The sequence below is a fragment of the Mycteria americana genome, chromosome 1, assembly GCF_035582795.1.
Source record: "Mycteria americana isolate JAX WOST 10 ecotype Jacksonville Zoo and Gardens chromosome 1, USCA_MyAme_1.0, whole genome shotgun sequence".
Classification (NCBI taxonomy): Eukaryota; Metazoa; Chordata; class Aves; order Ciconiiformes; family Ciconiidae; genus Mycteria; species Mycteria americana.
The window spans coordinates 184,307,767-184,329,419 of record NC_134365.1 but is presented as its reverse complement, the minus strand read 5'-3'; the positions used below and the strand labels follow the sequence as shown (position 1 = coordinate 184,329,419).

General features: G+C 39.1%; 1 protein-coding gene across 4 annotated transcripts in view; it reads right to left on the bottom strand.

Annotated features, from left to right (window-relative positions):
• The window catches only part of DIAPH3 (diaphanous related formin 3), a 249,115-nt gene extending 234,131 nt beyond the window's left edge, over positions 1-14,984 (bottom strand). For 2 of the 4 annotated variants that reach the window (XM_075488665.1, XM_075488675.1), the window contains exons 1-2: positions 14,484-14,984; positions 5,061-5,093 (exon numbers count right to left, since the gene is read on the bottom strand). In XM_075488665.1, coding sequence (XP_075344780.1) covers positions 5,061-5,093; positions 14,484-14,639 — 189 coding nt within the window. In that variant the 5' untranslated portion in view covers positions 14,640-14,984. The remainder of the gene's footprint in view (positions 1-5,060; positions 5,094-14,483) is intronic. The other 2 variants (XM_075488650.1, XM_075488656.1) reach the window with 2 other exon arrangements.
• Positions 14,985-21,653: the final 6,669 nt, after the last annotated feature.

Here is a 21,653-nt window from a genome sequence, read left to right as displayed (position 1 = left end):
CTGGTCTTATTTACGATCACAGAGAGGAAGTGGGTAGGGAACAAGGGAAATGATTTAGCAGCAGACCTTACCTACATCAAGGACAGAATATTACATCAACTGCATCTTACTTTTCTTCTTATCCAGACTGAAGCCCTCAGACCCAAACAGGCAATGGAACAATAAGCACAACGCCAGGAAAAAAGAATAAATACTAGGAGGTTTTTGTAGAACAACTTCCAACAGTGTTTAATGAGACTTTTACTGAGATAATTTGGACTATGAATGTTGGTATCAATGCAACTTGACTAACAACAGCTGTTTATTGTATACAGATCAGATTCTTAAAATGAGACTAAAAATTTATTTTTGACTTTGCATATAAAATGTGTTTCCTATTGCCCATATTTGGAGCAAAAGTTTGTGTGCAACATCTTGTAGGTCTCCAAAGTTAAAAGTTACTATGCACACTGTCCACATATCTAGCCAGGAGGATTTTAGCTAAAAAAGGATGTTACCCATACTTAAAGTGGCAGGCCTAATCCAATATCTCATCACTGGGTGAGCAACCTAAATTTTGTTAAATACACAAACACTATGAATATGAGCTGTATTTCTTTATAAAAACTTTTTAGACTGTGTTTACTGCAGTGATTGGACCCCAGCATTTAGGAAAAAATAGCAGCTAGCAGGTAGCAGATGGAAGAATTAGTTAGGTTTATGCAGGATATGAAAGTTATGAAAGTGGGTTTGTCATAACCAACAGCGAAAGGAGTTTACAGCTGAAACATCATCTGAAGTCATGAAAAAGAATTCTTCGAAGCATTCACAAAAAAGCTATCCTTTTTCAGGGTAAGCAGCAGCACAGTACAGTGGCTTTGCCATGGAAGATACACTTCATAATATACTGAAAAAAACCCCAAAGAACTAAAGTTCCTTCATCCACCACATCCTTCAATTCCTTGACTTTTCCTTTCTTGTTCATTCTTGGAGACAGGGCTTACCAGATTAGACATGATGTGCGTCAGTCTGGACCCAAGCTAACATATCAACTCAACAGCTGCACCATACCGTATGGATCTGAGGTTTCTGGCACTAGCTCTGTGATCCCTGCGCTGTGGTTTAGCACAAAGAACAGTGATGCCTGGAACACGTAAAGCATTTAAGTCATGCAAAATCCTCTCACGTTAAGGTTGAGCCCAACAGATTTGATGCCCTTGAAACAAGAATAAGAACAACTACTGTATCTCTTCATATTCTGTTTCTCTAGCTGCACAAAGCACATCAATCTACACCAATTTCGTAAGACAGAAACGGTAAAATATTATCTTCTGTTACCATCCCAAATCCCTGTGCAAAACTCTGGGATATTCCTAGAGAAGAAAATTAACCTAAAGGCTCCAGATCAAAATGCTATAAAGTAACAATCGGCTTGGATCTTTGTTTTCTTCACCACATGAACAGCAAACCTTCCACCCAAAACAAGTTTACAGAGTATGTATTACTAGAGGATGTCACTGCACTACAGGAAAATCTTTATTCTAAAATAGTAGGCAACCCAGTATCAGAAAAAAGTCCTGACTACATGAAATGTGTTCTTTGCCACAAATGAGGTATCACTACTTCTAATACCTTATTATGAAGAGACAGGATTATAGAATTGTTCTGTTTTAGCCCAAACTGTGTTACTAGAAGTACTGAACAGTGTTCTTTCTTTCTCTCCCCACTCCCATTCTCATGAAGAAACACACACACATATGTACACCATCAAGACACCACTGATGATCACTAGGCACAATTTATTAGGAGAGTTCTGATATGAAATATACAGGTACGCAATCTTCATTTCCTGGCTGAAGACAAAAAGACAAGAGTATTGCTTATAGCTTTGCTCGTTCTCTAGGTGTCCTTCTCACTCTGCCTTATAGATCTGTAGGACAAAAAGTACTGCCACCCTCAGTTTTCAAGTTCACATGTTTTTGACTGCCCACTATTTATATATTTAGTAAAAACAATTTCACATGGAAAGTCTGCTTAAGTACTACAGCATAGCTCAATCTCCCAGACATTTTGCCAGTCATTTCAGTCACAGAAGCCAACAGCTCAATCATGAAAGTCTGCTGTAACACCCTGATGTAGAGACATGACAAAGAATTAGTAGAACAATAACAACATAGGAAGGAGAATACAAAGTTGAACAAATCCTATGTCTTCCTTGGAAATAATTATTATTCTTAGTGGATGGGGAACACAGGAGAATACGGGTTGCATCAATATATTTCAGTATCTTTGGAAGTAAAAGCAAATCACTATTTTCCCTTACTTCACATAAGATCAAAGAAGTTATTTCCAATGATTCTGAGTCAAAGACCTCTTAACATCTTTTTCCTCCTTGAAGCTCCAGAAGATTAAAAAAAAAGTATATTCTTTCTTTGGCAGTCAAATTGCTCTACAAGATTAACTTCTTACTATATGAGACATTGCACTGGTAGCAGTACAGCTTTTAGTAAGAGAAAGACTTGCATAAACCAAGATACACAGAAGAATCCCTTTCATTAGATGACTTCGTATTCCTAATACTCTCAATCTCCCAGAGATGATTTTACCTTTCTTGAGAGCAAATCATTTAACTAATGGCAGAAAATTAAAAGTTACAGAGTTTAGGCCTCTGCACAGCCACATCTTGAATGCGTAGAATGTATTTCACTCTGAATCTTGTTTCTCCATATACCGGAAATTATAAAGCCTTTCTTATCTTTACAGAGTTGCTGTGAAATCAGTCAACATAAATTTATAAGGAATTTTAGTATACATTTCATTTTTGTCTACGTAAGATATCTTTTTAATAAAAGTCTGTTAATATGCAGGTTTTTTCATCTTTGAGCCTTACAAACCATTTGTTGGAATGTGGAGCACTTGAGATGATAGAAAACAGGCTTGCTTCTACAGTGATCTTGCAGGTAGATAATTTCTCAGGTACCTACTTGCCACTCCTCTGTAGAATAAGAATAAGATTCCTGTCTTCATAGTTTCTAAACAAACAAGCTAAAAGAAGCATGTGTTGATTGTGTAAAAAACAAGGTGTTTCTGAATGTAATGGGCATTCATCACTAAAAGTAGACAATTAATCAGCATCTCGGGAATAATCCAATACCATTCAAATATTGAAAAGCAGTCTGCATTTTAGACTCTCAAAATGTTGCTAACTTACCTAAATTAAAAAAAAAAGTTCCTGGTCACCATTATACAACACTGTATTTGTACGAAACAGACTGGGAGTAATAAAGTGTAAATATTTTATAAAGCATAATGCAGCAGAGAGCAAGTTAACATGCAAATGACTGCCCATGAGAAGAAAGGAAATATATTATTCCATTGAAAGCTACAAAATCAAGTAATCTTAAACCTTTAATTTCTTAATCTTCTCTTACTGCAATTTTCCCCATTGTTGCAAAAGGAATTTGGAGAAAATACCTTTGCCAGTTTTTGTGCTTGGTATGAAATGTCAAAAAAATTCTGCTCTGAGCCATGTTTAAGTTGCCTAGGACTCAGATACTTCGCATTATTAGCTATTTCCCAGAATCAGACACAGAAAGATACAAAATACCCACCTTTGAAAGCGTATGCCATTGCAACATTTGAGGTTTTGTTTTTTTTTTTTTTTTTTACTGTTAGCCTTTTACTAAAGAGCTGTCATTTCCCTTAAAAAAAAAAAAATATGGACAATTTGGTACTACTTTGCAGGTGATGTTTGTGTAATCTGTGAAGGGGCCTTCAGTATGCTCTGAGAAATTTAAGGAGTGTGGAAGAACATTGCTTATTACAGAGCTATCAGGCTCTTTGTCCTTATTTCAACAAACACAATAAACCTGCTGACTTAAGGTGGCTACTGTTACAAGTTAGACAAGTCCAATAGGCTAAGGAAAGGACAAGTGCAATAAGGCAGCAAGCTAGCCTCTTCAACAAACAAGCAAACAAAAAACAACAAACACACAAAACCAAACAAACATCAAGATCTAGTGCATCCAGACTATACCACTTACATGACACTACCAAAATAAAGGTCTGGTTACCAAAAAATACTTTTGCTTTAAGACAACTGTGAACATTTCCTCAGCTCTCGAAGGTAAAGCACAAGTTTATAGAATCAAGGTTGTATTATCAACCCATCAGACTCATTTTTCTTAATAACCATTTCCAGCGTATGAAATACTGCTAAGAAATAGCAACAGGTGATTTAAGTCAGTCTAGGAATGATAGGTGTAGGCAATATGCTCAACACTAATGACTTTGCACACCTAATCAACAAAAACCAGACCATTGGTTCCTAAACTAGGAAACAGCAGTGTTTCTCAGCACAAGTGTATTGCACACCATCCAGCATAAAACTCTCTCCATTTCTGCTCTCAGTTATGCACAGGAGTACTTCAGTAAGAACTCTGTATAGCACTGAAGTCATATCAGCTGATCTTTAGATGCCTACAGAACATTACTTCCTAGGTAAAATCAAAGACTTTGCAGAACGATCCACTTAAAGAAAAACTATTATTACCTACAAAAGAATAGTTACAGAAAATGAAATAGGTAACTTCAATAGCAAGAAAAAAAATCTGCTTTGTGATACAGAACCTCATCTGCTATTCAAGAAACAGGTGAAGTTTGAGAAACACAGTGTTAGCATGACACTGAATATACCTAACATCGTTTGAAGCAAGCATTAATGAGTTTTACAAGCAACCATTAGTTTGTTAAACATGGTATTTTAAGCTAGCCATGAAGCCTAAGTAACTTGAATATCAAACATGCAATCACAGATATCTTCACTATATCGCATGTAAACTGTCACAATTACCTGTGTCAAGCTCATTTAGCCATGATTAAAGCATAGTTCAAAGCCATTCACAGATTTTTGCTACTTGCACTGAGTGTTACAGATAATTAACAGTTTAGTGAGAGTTTGCCAATTAACTAAATTAACTTCACAATTACAACAATTTATTGTATCAATAAGGTTATTTCTATTGCATTAGTGATAAGGTTATTAGCTTAGCAAAGCCAAAGCAAAACTTAAGTTGTCTTACCACATCATCTGTCAGTGTCTTGATATTTAAGTGCTGTAAATCAAACAGGAAACCAGTCATGTCACAATTGTGCAGTAAAAAAACAACAAAAAACCCAAAAAAACACCCAAAAAAGCAAGTGTCAGTTATAGTTACTGTTATTCAAACTAAGATGCAAGTTAAAAGGTATTGAATCATGGCACTTGAAATGAAGTAATAATTTTTTGGCAAGCTGTGCTTTGTTGGCTTACAGCACAGTTATACAGAGAATACAGTGTAGATTAAAAAAAAAAAAAGTCTGTAATCTGATCCTTAGACAGAATAATACCAGGAGAATACAAACCAAGCACAGCTTGAAACAAGTTACATTATATTATCTTTTACAGCTAAATATACTATAACAGAAGACCTGCTCATAATTCAGCTACTAGAATTGTGTCTTCTCAAAATGGCTGTGGGGACACCACCAAGGAATTGGTCCAGATATTTCAAACTCAACAGAAGAACATGGAGTTCCTCAACAGTTCAAAACTATCTGCCAAGCTGCAACACTCAAACAACTAAGACTGTTGACTACTCTCATGCAATACCTATGTGGCAAGCAGAGCATGAAGTTATGAGTGGAAACTGACATAAGCATTTATTAGTAGTAACATCCAAAAATCTGTAGATCACTCACTGCTGTGTGAAGCAACAGTTCCTGAACCAACTCTTTTGCTCTCCACTGCCCATTGACAAACAGAGCAAGTGCTAGGACGCACAGCTCTTGCACAAAACTGAAGAGCAGCACTGAAGAACATTGCCAGTTGATGAGTCAGTGTTGCAGGGATCCCATTTATAGTTTTTATGAAGAGGCTGAGAACAGACTTGGCCGGGAAATGGGAAAAAAGTGAAGTCGCATACTTAGTGAGGCAGACTCTTACCCTATTCTTAGACTCCCCTCACTGCCTAGTATACAAAGCTCAGCAGCAGCTACAGCAATTGTAAATGGCTATTTTCAAATTAATGAGATTTGGAAACTCTTGCTTTGTCTTCACCAAGTCAACAATACTTAGGCATCATTACTTGTGACATCTTCTCTGGCTCTTCCCTCAGAACGGAAGAACAATTTGTGTTAAGGCAAATATTATCCCATGATAGCTCTACTCTCAGAATTGTCAAGAAGCTGAGCAAGAAGCATCTGACTAATGGCTATGAAGTTAACACTCAGTACTCAGTGACATAGTTGAAGTTCTACCATCAATAATAAAAAAAGTTGGAGCTAGGTCAGTACTGAACTTTTATGACAATCCCATTCCATGGTCTAATAGATAAGGATTTCTAACAAATGAAAACAACAAAGTGAAAATATTTCACTCCAGTCAGGAGACTGACAATCTGTATCCCAGTCTTCCCGTTGGTGTTCTCCTAGTGAAAGGATACATCAGACTTCTGCCCCACACACTGCTACGGAGCTGGGGTTTATGACTTGTTCTTCCCATTCTGCTAAATAGCTACAGAAGACAGCATAAGTGTTAATTTCTGTCACTTGCAAGACCTCACGACTTTACATTTAGGAATTTGTTGGTGTAATACCCCTATCATTAAATGATCAAAACTGCAGGAGAAAACACTAACATGGTCTTACACTGCAACTTGGTAGCAAAGAACATACAAATTTATTCCTTTTTCATACACACAACTTAATCACTAAGCCTTAAGCAATGTACAGATACCTCCTCTAACATGGTAGAAGACTGAGTAATCTGCTTAGAATGAAAATCTTCTGCATTATATGCTTTGAGGTGGAAGTTTGAGATCCATGTCAAAATCATGTACATTCCATTAAGCAGACACAGGAAGCACATCATTAGGTTTGCCTCCACTTAGGAACAGGTGTTGGATGTTCTGCAACTGCTCTGGACAAGATACAGTCATCATCCATGGAATCAAGGCAATATTTTTCAGATTCAGGTTTTGTTCTTTGAAAAAGGCAAAAGTTAATGGGATAGTTCAAGACAGCGTTGTACCTTTCAATTAAGCTGTGAAATTTAGCAACGAAATTTTCTGTGATAAAGGGTGAAATGTTCCCCATTTTGTATATCAGAACACCTCACTGACCCAGGTCATCTGACTGATTAGTGAAAAAAAAGACTACCATGCAACCAATTAAGGACACCATAATGGTATAAGAAATTCAATATACAGATATGAGTCTAAGTCTTCAGCTTACTGGCTACCTACAGTACAGGAGTCTAAAAATACCAGCATAAGACTTCTTTCAGACAATGTTGTGGGGTCTGGTTCAAAAGTAACTGCTACAAGGAAGTGAACCTACTTAACCAGCACTCACCTATCAACACTGGTGACATTGTATTTGGAGATTTCTTTATAAAGGAGGAGAAACCCCATGCAAACTACAACCTAATGTTCTGATCTTATAGCCCTCTAGTATTAAAGGGCTGAATGACTTGCAGTAAGACATCTCAAAAGACTTATTTTGTGAATTTTATGTTATAATACTTCTCAGTCAGAGGAGCTCATTAAAACATGAGAACTGGGGTGATCTTTTTCCCCTCTCCCTCACCAAAGTCCTTCTCTTCTGGCAAGGCTGTACAAAGTAAAACCAGTGCCAGCTTTCTAGGTCTTCTGTAGCATTCAAGGATACAGAGATGTGGAACATTACATGCGGTCTTAACAAAAAATAAAAATCTTACCACACTGGATCTTTTAATAGCATTAAATTTAGAGGAGTGCTGTGACTCAAGAACAGGAGTATATTTTTATTCTCGCCAGGCCAAACAAACAAAAAACCCACATTGCTAATAAGGGGAAAAAAAATAACTAGACCACAGTCAGGTAGAGGTTGGAGTGCTTTACAACCACAGGAACATATTTTTATTTTCAGGCCTGGATATATCAGTTCACAGAAGTAAGACATTTTCTGCTCAAGTGAACAGGTTGCCTTAAACATAGGCCTGCAAGTAAATAAATCTGGTTTAAGTAATATTCCTCTAATATTCAGTTACTGCTAAAAACATGATATAAGTTTACAGAATACTGCTTTGCTATGGGTGAAAATACTAATATGCTATTCTGTGCCTTCCATGAACTACTCAAGAATATTAAATTATTGCTTTTGAGAACATAGGAGCTATGTACGAGTATTCCTCTAGTCTGTTCATCATGTAGAAAGTAGATATGGAAAACTGAAAAACAAATTAACAATATTTTAAGTACGTTGACATCCTGTTTCCTAGTCAAAGAGATTAAGGAGTTAATTAGGTGTCGTGGTTTAACCCCAGCTGAAAACTAAGCACCACACAGCCACTCACTCACTCCCCCACGCAGTGGGATGGAAGAGACAGTCAGAAGAGTAAAAGTGAGAAAACTCATGGGTTGAAGTAAAGACAGTTTAATAGGTAAAGTAAAAGCCACACGCACAAGCAAAGCAAAAAAGGAATTCATTCACTACTTCCCATGGGCAGGCAGGTGTTCAGCCATCCCCAGGAAAGCAGGGCTCCATCACGTGTAGTGGTTACTTGGGAAGACAAACGCCATCACTCCGAACGTCCCCCCCTTCCTTGTCCTTCCCCAGCTTTATATGCTGGGCATGACGTCATATGGTATGGAATAGCCCTTTGGTCAGTTGGGGTCAGCTGTCCCAGCTGCATCCCCTCCCAACTTCTTGTGCACCCCCAGCCTCCTCACTGGTGGGGTGGGGTGAGAAGCAGAAAAGGCCTTGACTCTGTGTAAGCACTGCTCAGCAGTAACTAAAACATCCCTGTGTTATCAACACTGTTTTCAGCACAACTCCAAAACATAGCCCCACACCAGCTACTGTGATGAAAATTAACTCTATCCCAGCCAAAACCAGCACATTAGGATACTTCAGAAGTCCAGATTTATCCGTAGCACCTACAGTTGGAAAAGCAGAAGTATCACCATTGCTTAGTCTTCAGCTATACAAACACATTTATAAACTAATGCCTTGAAATTACATTTTCCAGGGTAACTTAGTTGTTAGTCTGGGACATAGAGGAAGAGGTCATTGTGTTTTGCAATTGAGTAGAAGCAGTTTAGTTAAAGCAAGGAGGGTTTAAGCAACACGCAATGAGTTTTAGAAGAACTGGCCAACTTAAGCCTGAATGCTGAAACTAGATAAACAGAGACTAAGGATGTACATATAATCACACAACCCCCTCTGTACTGTTTTAAATTAGAAAGTGAGAAAGAACTCATCACACACTGCCCACTAATTCTATCCCCAAAAAGATTCAATACTAGCTGTTTTTTCCCCAAAGGCTATTCTCCAGCAGAAACACAACCAGAAGACTGAAGCAGGGATTGCAAGGAAACCTGTAGACTCAGAGAGATGTAAATCGGATTATTACAGTAGATGCTATTACTTTAGGATCTCCTTTGTCACCATACTTCCTCAGTAACTTTGCTACCTCAGTCTGTATGTGCAACTTAGAAACCGCTGTATAACCTCACAGCATTTCCTACTTTTAATTTCCAGTATACTACTACAGCATTTATTTAATAGCTTTATCACACACTGTCTCTCTTTTGCTTGGAAAGCAGTCTGAAAAGCAATCAGGGGCAAAATTATCTTAACAAGACAGTTTCTATACAGTGATATTGTTTAGACATTGATGAGTTAAACTCAAAATTAGTGCTTACAGTCAAGATTATATAACAAAGTGCTAGAACACAGCACTAAAATTTAATATCATAACCCACAGTGTTAATTCATGCCAACAAAAATAACAGCATGAGGAATTTACAATTTTGCAAAGCTGCAATAAAGTGCTTTAGGTAACATCTGTTCAGCAATCATTTCTTTAAAAGACTAATTTAGATTCAAGGTCTTACACTGCAGCATAACTGCCGCAATAATTCAGTCACTTCGTAATTAAAGATATTGACACAGATCCGTCTTACCTTTCTTCTCTAAGCCAGAGAAATGGAAGTGCTTTTGCTCTTAACTACATCTTTCTTTGATTTACAGACACTGTTAAATGCAAGTGTTAATATATCTATTTTTAACAGATTGGTGCAAACAAGAAAGCCTTCTTGACTCATATAAATTTCATAAAGAACTTAATCAAAAACATAACGTGAAAGTCATTGAAGACACATCAATGGTATACTGAAATTAACAGAACCATCTCTAACTTGAGCTAGAAATTGAAGTTGATCTTTTGAGGACTAGTGTCTACAAGATGTAGTCCCAGTAAAGTGCAATTGGAAGTTACATAATCTAGCACTCACTTTTATGATTTCCAAACATTTCTAATGGAAAAGGGAAAAAAAAAAGTCAAGGAGAGGAAGTGGCAAGCAACTGCTTTTTACCCCATTCCCCAGCAGATTTCAAGTTTCCTGCTCAGTCAATGTATACACAGAAAACAGGTATAAACTCTGCCATCCTTCAATTCATTTCCTCTTTTTACCAAGCCCTAACTCCCAAGGGTGAATGTAAGAGCTTTCAGTAAGCTGAAGTACCACAGTATCATAGAATATCTTTTACCCTTTTAACAGTCCCACCCTTCCAAAACCTTGGTCCTGCTGAACAAAACCAAGCTGGTACGTGCTGCAAAATTAACCATCACTCCTTAATTTTTTTTAAACGATTCTGTAAAAGAACAGAGAGAACTGAGGACTTACAATTCATTCACTTCTTCCGAGAAGCTAGTTTATTCAGAAAGGCAGTACTTCAAGATGACATTTGATTGGAATCAACCACTACAGTTGTTTAGCCCAAAGACTCTTTCTCCCCCCTTCAAATGAAGTGGTTTTTAAAACAGAGAGATTTTCCTCCTGCTAAACAAGAATTTCTTCTGGGAGGGGGGCAGGGGCGGGAAGGAGGTACAAGTTAACAATGTCAGCTTTGTCAACCAGCAACTCAATTTCACCTCATGTTTGTCAGGGAATCAAATTATTTTTCAGATTAGCATATCTGCTGTGACAGATCAATACGTTGCATTGATTGGAAGGGTCCAACCTGGAACTTCTTTTCAAGCCCTTCGCACTGAGGAAAATTAAACTAACACAATCTGGATGACTTAAGTTCACTGAATCTAACAGCCAATTTCATCCACATTTGACAAACGTACAAGAGATCAGAAACATAATTCAGGTGACATGGAGAAGTATGGCACTGTTAAGTATCCCAAACACAGCAAAGGCTACAGTCTATATCTAAGACGGGATTACAGAGAATTCAAAGGGGTGAGAGAAGTTCCTGCCACAAAACTAATTTAACTAATAGAAATATATTGAAGATGTATTACCAAAGAGTTAGATGTGAAAAAGTCAACACAGATATATCATCTCCCCCCCAAAAAACCAAACCAGTCTTGTAAGACAACAGGTGGTAGATAGGAAAGAGTTTACCAATTTTAGATTTAATAGCCAAATGATAAATATTCTGTATTGCAATATCTCAGGGCAGAAATTTATGAAGCGATAGAAAGAAAAGCCTATCTCATAGTACCCTTCAAGTGAACTACCCCAATCAAAGAAGCTGGTTGATATCTACAACTATTACAGTAATCCTAACTGTACCACTGTGTACGTTTCTCCACCAGAAATTATTAGCCAGGACAAACCAGGGATGAGAGACTACATTTCAAAGGTTATAGTAGCTACAGCAGCTCCTTAGGTTTTGAGGCATGGTGCAGCCTGCTGCCCTTTAGTAACGGTTAAATTCCACAGATCACATTTGTAAACTATACCCTTCACAACAGTTTACACAAAGACAGAGACACTAAACTCTATTCAAGAAATATTCACCTCTGACTCTTTTTAAGGTCACCCAATGAGCTAATGGCATACCTAGAACACAATCCAGGTTCGGAGAACTATCATTCTTCAGTGCCCTATCAACACCCCAGGGCAGAATAGAATAGGATAGAATATTTCAATTGGACTAGATGATTGTTGTAGGTCCCTTCCAACTGCCTGACCAATTCAGGGCTGACCCAAAGCTAAAGCATGTTATTAAGGGCATTGTCCAAATGCCTCTTAAACACTGACAGGCTTGGGACATTGACCACCTCTCTAGCAAGCCTGTTCCAGTGTTTGATCACCCTCTCGGTAAAGAAATGCTTCCTAATGTCCAGTCTAAACCTCCCCTGGTGCAGCTTTGAACCATTCCCACGCGTCCTGTCACTGGATACCAGGGAGAAGAGATCAGCACCTCCCTCTCCACTTCCCCTCCTCAGGAAGCTGTAGAGAGCAATGAGTTTGCCCCTCAGCCTCCTTTTCTCTAAAAGAGACAAGCCCAAAGTCCTTAGCCGCTCCTCATAGCACATTCCTTCCAGCCCTTTCACCAGCTTTGTTGCCCTCCTCTGGACACATTTGAGGACCTGAACATCCTCCTTAAATTGTGGAGCCCAGAACTGTACACAGTATTCAAGGTGAGGCTGCATCAACACTGAATACAGTGGGATAATCACCTTTTTTGACCATTTTTCAAATGCTTTTGTAAGTTGCAGTTTGACAAGGCATTCTCATGAATTAAGGATATTCCCAGTCATCCCTGCTTAAAGAGTTTCAGAAACTGGGCAGGGGGAACAGGGACAGGACAAAATAAAATAAAAAAAAAAAAAAACCAACCAAAAAACCACCACCACCCACATAATGACCACCCAAATTCAACTCCCTTTATTTTCTGTAGCTGGGTCAAAAATCAACACTGTGACCTCAAAAAGCCAGTAAGCTGATACCCATATCTCCACATGCTCAAAACCACTCTTGCCTAGCCTGGGAAGTCTAGACATATATCAAACAAGCTCATCTGCACCAGAGAGAAGGCCTTCTTTCACTAAAAAGCCAATCAGACCATGTAAGAAAAAAAACTCAATAGCTTGTATTACATATCTGGCAGGGTTATACTCCCTATAAATTATTGTATTTCTATTTTAACACATGGTTAGGAAAAAAAAAGTGAACATGATGGCAACACCCTATTTCTGTTTTAACACATGGTTAGAGAAAAAAAGTGGAAAATGATTGCAATATCCTGTCTGCATAAGAACTTAGCAGTTAAAGTATCAATAAGAACTAAAACCTCTTGACTCAGTGCTCTTGTCAGTCTCAAACACACAGAAATCCATGTCTCCCACACCACAGCAACAATCCGGCCATCAAGTCATATACAGTAAACCTATCCAACCTTTTAGCCTGAGCAGACCATATAGGTTTTTACTCAGGGATCCTATGCTAAGGCATATCCAGCCATGTCACCTCCATGAGTAAAATGCATGCACCACCACTAGATACATAGCCAATTATGAAGACAAGCAAACAGCTCTTGGTCACACTGTTTCATACATGCCTATTCTAACATGCAAAAACAGGCACAAGGACTTGGTTCAAACAGCAGTCTGTGCAGCCACAATATGCAAAGGATTCCAGAAAACAGGAATGCTAGGAGCAAGCTGTAACCTTCCAGAACAGGTTTGGCCAGCCTACAGTTTGATATTGCTTATTGGCTGACTTCAACTAGCTGCATACGAAATATGGTATACCTTTTTGAACCTGTACTCAAGTGCCAGACACTCAACTACTGAATATAGCACAAAGAAGCCTTAGAATCAAGAATCTACTGTATGTTATTTATTACAGTATCTATTCTGTAAGTGCATAATACAGCTCAGAGCAAGTGAGCTCAGAACCAGCTAAACAAAGACTAACATATGCATCACCTAAATACGAGCATGGTATGCATCTGCTCTGCATGTGGTGGATACAAGACCTGTAGAATATGTCTGTCACAGCTTTAATACTTGCAAATTTCATAACATCCCAACAAAAACTGGCTGTTCCTGGGTGTTTTTTAGTTAGAGCACATCTTACAGACACATTATCTTGTGGACATTTATTAGCCATTTCAAGTTTCCCAATTTCTTGGTGTGCTAGCCAAAATTTTGTAAAAGCAGGGCTAGGGAGAAGTTTACTATGTCCCTTCAACTGAAAGACTCAGGTTTTCACTGTACAGTTTACATTGCTAAAATAAATGAATTTTTAAAAATCCAGTTCTGATAAAAGTAACATTATTTAAGAGCTGAAGGTCTGTTCTGTTCCCCTTACACCTACAGCTGTCAAACAGGGAGTAAAAAAATAAAGCTTTACGATGAAGAGGAGAGGCCTCTGCTGCAAAATAACACCAGGTCCTTTCAGGCAAGCAAGGAAGAGGCGAGCTGGAGCGGGCGGGCTCACACTTTGAAGCCCTGTTGAAGTCGACGGCGCCGTTTCATAGCCCCTCGATTCCCACCCGACCCCCCGTCTCTCCGGGAGGACAGGCCCGCCGCAGGGTCGGGCCCCCTCGGCACATACCCGGCGGGGAGGCGCCCCGCAGGGCCGGGCAGGGCCGCCGACAGGCCCACACTTCAGGCAGCCCCGCCGCGGTCGGCCCCAGCCGGGATGGGGGGCGGCTTGGGATCGACTCGTACTTACGAATTTAGGCTTCCTGCCGTCCGCCGCCTCCTCGGGGCCGCCGGCGCTCCCGGACCCCGGCGGGCCCTTCCGACGGAGCCCCTTGTTCTCCCGCCCGCCGCGACCCGGCGGCGAGGACGGGGCGCAGTAACGCGGCCGCGATCGCCGCGGCTCCATGGCCGCGCCCGGGGGAGACGATGAGAAGAGACCGCTGCCCGCGAGCGGGCCCAGGCCCGGCGGCCCTGGCCGAGCTGGGCGCCAGCGATTAGCGCGGCTTAGCTGGGCTCGGCCGGGCAGGGCGCCGCAGGGGGAGGGGGGGGGGCTCAGGGCTAAAGCCGCCGCCGCAGCCTCCACGCAGCAAAGGATTTAGCGAGGAGCCCCTAATCCCGGCAGCGGCCGCCCCCGCCCGCGGCACCGCCACGCCGCTGCACGGGGAGGGGAAGGGAGGCAGGGGCGCGCGCTCCCAACGGCCGCTCCCCGGCGCCTGTCAGAGCCCAGGAATGTCCCGCCGTCCGAATCGTCCCGCCACTGCCGATCCCGCCCCCGGCCTCCCCGCACTAGCCAATCCACGCCGGCAGTTTGGAAATGTCGTTTTCCGGTTGGCTGGCCTTCTGCCAGTCTCCGGTGAATCAGCTGTTCTCAGCGCAGCGCCGGCGGCGAGCTCCAGTGACTGCACCTGCCTGCTCGCGCTCCCCCCGTCCCTCCGGACTACATGTCCCAGAGAGCAGCGCGGCCCGCGCCCGCGGAGGGAGACGGCGCTGCGCGGGGGGATGCGCGGCCGAGTCATTAGTCCCGAGCGGGCTGGGCGGGGACCGCTGGGATCAGCCGGGAATGGGTCAGTGTAGGTGTGGGGTTTGTGGGCCCTCATGGCTTGTTTTGGCCTCCAGGAAGTTTTATCCTGCCACGTAACCGCGGCGGCCGCGGTCCGCCCTGACAGGGCGGTTCCCGGTCAGCGACCCGCGGGTGCGCAGCCAGATTCACGTCCCTTGGGGGGGGGGGGATGTCATTCCCCTCTGGCAGAGAGAGTGAGGTGTGCCCCCACACACACCCCCACCCCATCAGCTCTGTCTTCATACCGGCAGAAGATGGGGAAAATCCCTGTGTTTTGAGGTACAGTCGTCTCCATCTAAGGGGTTAAGATACACCTTTACCCCCTCAGGAAGGTTTTATTTCGTTGCCTCCCAGGTCCTGCCTTTTCTTCTAAAGGGTCTGATCACTCCCAGCCGAAGGACGGGACGGTTTGGCCCAGGACGCCGACATCCAAAACCTGGTTTTGCTAAAAGTTCCGATTTCATAGGTAGAGCCACAGTTTGAGAGGTGAAAACTGGTTCATCTATTTCTATATAACTTTTTAATGTATTTAGAGCCTTGATTTTTTTAATATGTAAATATGCATCTTTATATATTTTATATTTATATGTATTTAATATTTTTATAATACATATTTTATACGAGTTTGCTGGGTTAAGAAAGCAGAATAACACAGGAGAGAGACATAGGCCCTATTCAAAACAATGACAGTATTTCCATCCCCCTCTTTAGGCCAGGATTTTGTTTTGTGACCAACAGTCTTTGTGGAGGAACTGTTAACTGTACTAGCAAGGCCAAAAGAACAGGTGTACCTTCATTCTGTGTTTGTTTAATGCAATCTGTTGTTTTCTGTCACAGAAAGGCCTCCAAGACTCTGTGGTTTATGGGGAAATACACAAGTAAATAGAGATTTCATTACGGTATAGACTAGCAAATTGTATATGCTTTAGTACCTTGCATTTATCTTTATCTTCAATTAACAGTAGTTAGAATAATGATGCAAACTGGAGACTTACATAGGAGAAAATCTATTTCCAAATCTCGGTTATCATTAAGAAAAAGAAGGATAACACTCAGCATTCATATCTCAAGTATTTTCTGAAACAGGTTTCCTTTTTCTTCTGTCATTCAGTAAGAAAGATGCTCAGGTTTCCATATTATTTTTATCATTTTGTGTTGTCTTGAATGCAGTGAAAATAAAATGTTCCCTCCAATGATTGCATTCACTTTTTCTACATAATTTGACAGGCATTCATTCCAATGCAATGACACAGAAAGAATAAAGATCTCAATCCTTCAGCGTGAGTTACACAGGCAGTGACCTACAAAATGTAATGGCTGCCACTGCATGGACCTCTGGTGAAATGTAGCAGAATTCAGGCCTAAACTGGACCTTTACAGGACTTGGGTTTAACTCTAGGGAGCTGTGGGGCTCTGTAGAGTAGATGCTAGAATTATTTGTATACATTAAACTGTTTGTCCTTTGGCACATTTCTATAGATGTTTTGTAAATTTATATTGGAATTCTTTGTGGAGAGTATAATTAGCACAACACTGTTTAATGTCATGGTTAATGATTTCCGGGAACGTTTGATTAGAAAATTAATCAGCCTATGTATGCCTATGATAAAGCTGTTTAAATGGACCTCCTAATTGCACTGTGGCAGAACACAATGGCTTGTGCCAATATATCACTTCCAAGGTACTGTATTGCAATAATAGAGAAACACTAAAGGGAATAATTTATCAGACAGTTTTACTAAGCCAAAAGTAAATGTTAGTACTTTTGATCAATTATTTTATACTACCCCTCTTGTGCTTGTTAGGTGCTTCACAGAACAAATATGCTCTTCCAACAGCTTAGCTGGCCAAGATTAATCATGACTGAGGAAAAAATTGTGAGAAAGAAATTAATCAGCAATACTGTAATTGTGCAGAAATTATACTTAGTCATAGCATGCCTATTGTCTGGGGTGTGCATATAGCTTGGCAATTTTGCATTATTTTTGTTCTGGAATGAGAATTTTTCAATTTCAAAAGTCTGAGACAAAGTAAGTGCGTAAAGTTAAACATACAGATATTTGCAAAACTGGTCCTTTGGAGTGATGTATTTAATTATTAGACTCGTCCCATTCTGTTCCATCTCTTTTTTTTTATTTTTTATATACTATGACTCAAGTCTTAAACAAACAAACAAAAAGAATACCCTCCTAATATTCATTGTTTCAGGGAGGCAGTTTTTCAAATAAATCCCTGTGCACAGTGTTTGCAAGCTGGCTTTTGACTGAGTTTAAGCAGTTCTCCATATTTCATTTGGAGATGCCTAGTTCTTGCCTATAAGAAGAAGATAAAACAGTTAATTAACTATTCTTTAATTAGGTTCATCCTCTTAAACTGTCACATAAAAGTTATGAAGGATTTTGTGAGCAATGTTGTTTTTATACAGCAAGCATACAAGTTTAACTGTCTTTATTACTAACACTATTTAAGTATTCTAACAAGCAAAACCTTCCAGAGCCACAGTTCCCATGGCTTGGCAGAAGCAAAGCAAATGGCACATAGACATGTCCTTTGAGGAAAATGGTTTCTTCTTTCTCTCATGAAAAACACTGAACAGGCCATTCTATCCCAAATCCCTCAAACTTGCATAGCTATTTGTAACTCATACCAATTGAATATGTATCTTATACCTTTCCTAACATTTTATTCAAACAGTTAATAAAGTAGTTACACCAAGTTATAGGACTGTCAAACTCATAATGCCTATAAAAATTAATGTGGAAAAACACAGACAATTGATGCTGTTTATTATCTAAGGAACTCTTTAACACTTGCATTTTCCTATTGCAACAGCAGTCATTAATAATTTAAATGTATTACAATCTAATATCCCTAAATGTAACCTATGGATAAGATGTTACTTAATTTTCACAGCATGGGTGTTCTGCGAAGCCTATTATTCCATTATTAAGATAATGTACCCATTAAAAACTCAAATTGTTCATCTATTCTATTCTAATCTATTCTATTAAATTTGCTAAGGAACCTGGCTGTTAACAAGTTTATCATACTAATAAATTAACAAATTTATGTTACAGTTATGAGAAAATTCATTCTCTGTTCAAATAATAAAGTTTTACTGAAGAAAAATTACTGTTTTTTCCTGTAAAACAAACAGCTGGAATTCTTGCAGCTTTTTGGACATCATTTGATTGTCATTGAGTCACTGTCACTGCCACTATACTAGTATATGTCATCTCTGCTATCTGCTTCAGGCATAGACTCGGAAAAATGAAAATCCGTAGCTAGAACTCTGTGCTGGAAGATCATGGTTATCAATCAGAAAAAGGAAGCAACTAGAAATTTGCAGCCTAATAAGACACTAGCCTGAAGTTCTTAAAAGGGAAAAAGCTATTAGACATTTTGTGATGTACAGTTATAGTTATGAACTTAGTTATGAACAGTTACACAGTTATGAGTCTACTAAAATGTGACAAAAAGGAGTTTTGGGTTTAATAGTCTTTTCATAAAGGATTGAATTTTTCCTTCGCTTAAGCTCGTCATTGAGAAAAGTTCTGTTTGTTATGAAAAAGCTTGAAGGAAATCTGAGAACTGAGTTCAGGCTAAACCCTAAAAAATAGTCATGTTCTTTGAGATTCCTTGGGTTCTTTTTTGGTGACAAGGTCATTTTACTCATGCGATGCTTTAAGAATGTATGATGTTACTTGTCTTATGATGCTTCTTTTTTGAAATCCTGCTCTTACTCTTACCTGTCTGATGGCCCAGTGTGCTACGTACAGTTGGAAGTACTCAAAACACTTGTTTACCATAATTTGCTGCCACCCTGGCAGACAAGTATGTCTGTGCTAGTTATTATTTGTCTAATATTTTAGGTGGAAGTAGGGCCCTATGACAGGACAGGTAATTAAAGAAAATGCTGTCTTACCTGGTATGTTGAATTGTCTGTAGAGACAGGGAGCTTTGAGCCATTTGGATCACAGACTTGGTGAAGCTGAACTAGTCAGACCTCTTGGCACATGTATTTCTTTTTTCTTCAAAATCTCTGAACTAGTGTCTTCTGAAAACAGTTGTTTTCTTCCCTTTCTCATAAAAAAAAAAAAAAAGAAAAGAACATTATGGTCATATTTCTTGCAATTCATTTCTGCTACCAACTGAAATACTTTTGGAAATCAGAAACTTGTTGACTTTGATCCTGATTCTTTATTGCTAGGCATCTTGGTCAGTCACACCTGCACAATGGTAAGTATCAGTGTTAAGTATCAATGCAATATGTATCTTGCACCAGTTATAAAAAATATTCAGGCTTTAGAGAAACACAAAGGACATCAGGGCTCTTTTTCAGTTATGCACGGCAGTAAATTCCAGGCACTTAAAAAAGATGTAATTAAAGGACTTAAGCTAAAATTAAGCTTTCACTGAGAATTGTCTTTAAAATACTTTTCTACATTTTTAATTATTACATGGCAGTTGTTACTGAAGAAAACGACAAAGCAAATGGTTTTAGCAGATTCTGAAGATATAGCTGTATAGCTGTCTTTACTCAACAAGGTACAGATGAGAAAGGCATCCCTGAGGACAGCATATGTCACAATCCTGTTATTGATTTTATATCAGTCATAGCTTTTTGAAAAGTCAAACAAAATTTTACATGCAATGGATTTATTCTCTGTCTTTTCTAGCTAGAATTTAAATTAAGCACTGTCAGAAGTAGTTGTAGTCTGAATAGCACCATTCTCCTTTTCAAAGCTTTCAAAGTCACCCTGTTAAAGATGAGGATATAAGAAGTAGGAAGGTAGTTTGCTTCATCAATTTATTGTGGATTACATGTTGCTAATAATTTCTCACAAAATATCTTAGGCTAGGCTCTCATTCAACTGAGGAAATTTAATATACCTCCTTCAAGATACTGCCTAGATGGGAAAAAAATCAGTAAAGAAGTCCATTATACAGTTCATCAAATGGATCTTTATGAGGGTATTGGAGATGTGATTTGTGGCACTATTTAGGATACATTGCATACTACATTATTATAAAGTTCAGGTTTGTAATTTAATTATGGGCCAAATTATCTTCAGTTCTAACTCTACTCGAAGTGACTAGGCCAAGCCTGACAGCTGATATAAATTATAAATTGTAAGTGGTCTGAGTGTCATGGGCCGCAATAAAGGCTATGTTACATAATTTTATACTTCTTGTGGGATTTTCAGAGCCGCCTAAAGAATTAAATGAGCTGCTCAAACCTCGTCTATCCTACCGTTATGCTATTAAATGTTCCTAGTAAAATTATTGCAAATAGTTAATTTTTCCCAAAAGAAAATAAATATGTTTCAAGAGGAGAAAATTGTGATGAAGTTTTCTGTGAATATAAGAGTCCGTCATAGTGTGATCAAGCATAGAGATTTTTCAGGGCATTTACTATAAAGTTTTTAAGGCTTATGTCAGAACGCTGGGATGTAATTATCTTCCATTACTTCTTGATAACTTTCTGAATTCCTCATAGCTTTCCTTTTTTAATATACTTCTGTCCTTTTTTATGATTCACTTTCCAAATTTCCTTCTAAGATTGGGTCTTTCATTTTCACTTGTGATAATTTATATTACTTTCTACTAGGGCGTGATACCGTCTGCTTTCAAAAATCCTTTATTTTCTTTTGACAGATGCATCATTTTGAGAGAGACATATATATAAACACATATATGTATGTGCATATATAATGCTTTTTATGAGTTAGTTATGTATTGAGGAAGTCTCAAAATTGACTATACCTTGTTTATATAGCTTTTATTTCTCTCTGACTGATTTTCTTGTTCTAATCCATCTTTAAGTTTCTCATTCTAGTTTTTCCTTTCACAAGAATAATGGATATAATATCATGGTTACTGCAACTTAATATTGAGCTACTGTAAGTACTGTACATGTACGTTAAGAAAAATGCTTCCTCTCATTTTAAAAAAATATATATATCATTTTGGGAAATTCCTGAAAGATATTCTATATGAAACACAATCAGCAATTTTGTGGGTAACAGCAGTCACTCTGTTGCTATCCAATCTGCATATTACTTTTTGATCCTCTTGTTCCTCAGCATGTTTCAGTGAACAACCTGTTTTTTAATGGCTCTTTAGCACACGTAGTCGTACACTTCTACAAAGAGAGTGCCCTATGCTACTTTTCTTACGTTATATAGAAGCTTCATCTCTTGTCATAGGAAGATGAAGAACGTACTTGGAGGGTGTACTTTGTATCACAAGTACTCCTCCAGTGCAGCATAGCTACTAAGCTAAGTTTCTTCTACAAAGTTTCTTGAGTGGCACTTTTATGGCAGGTGTGAATCAGAATAAACTTCACACGTTTCCATT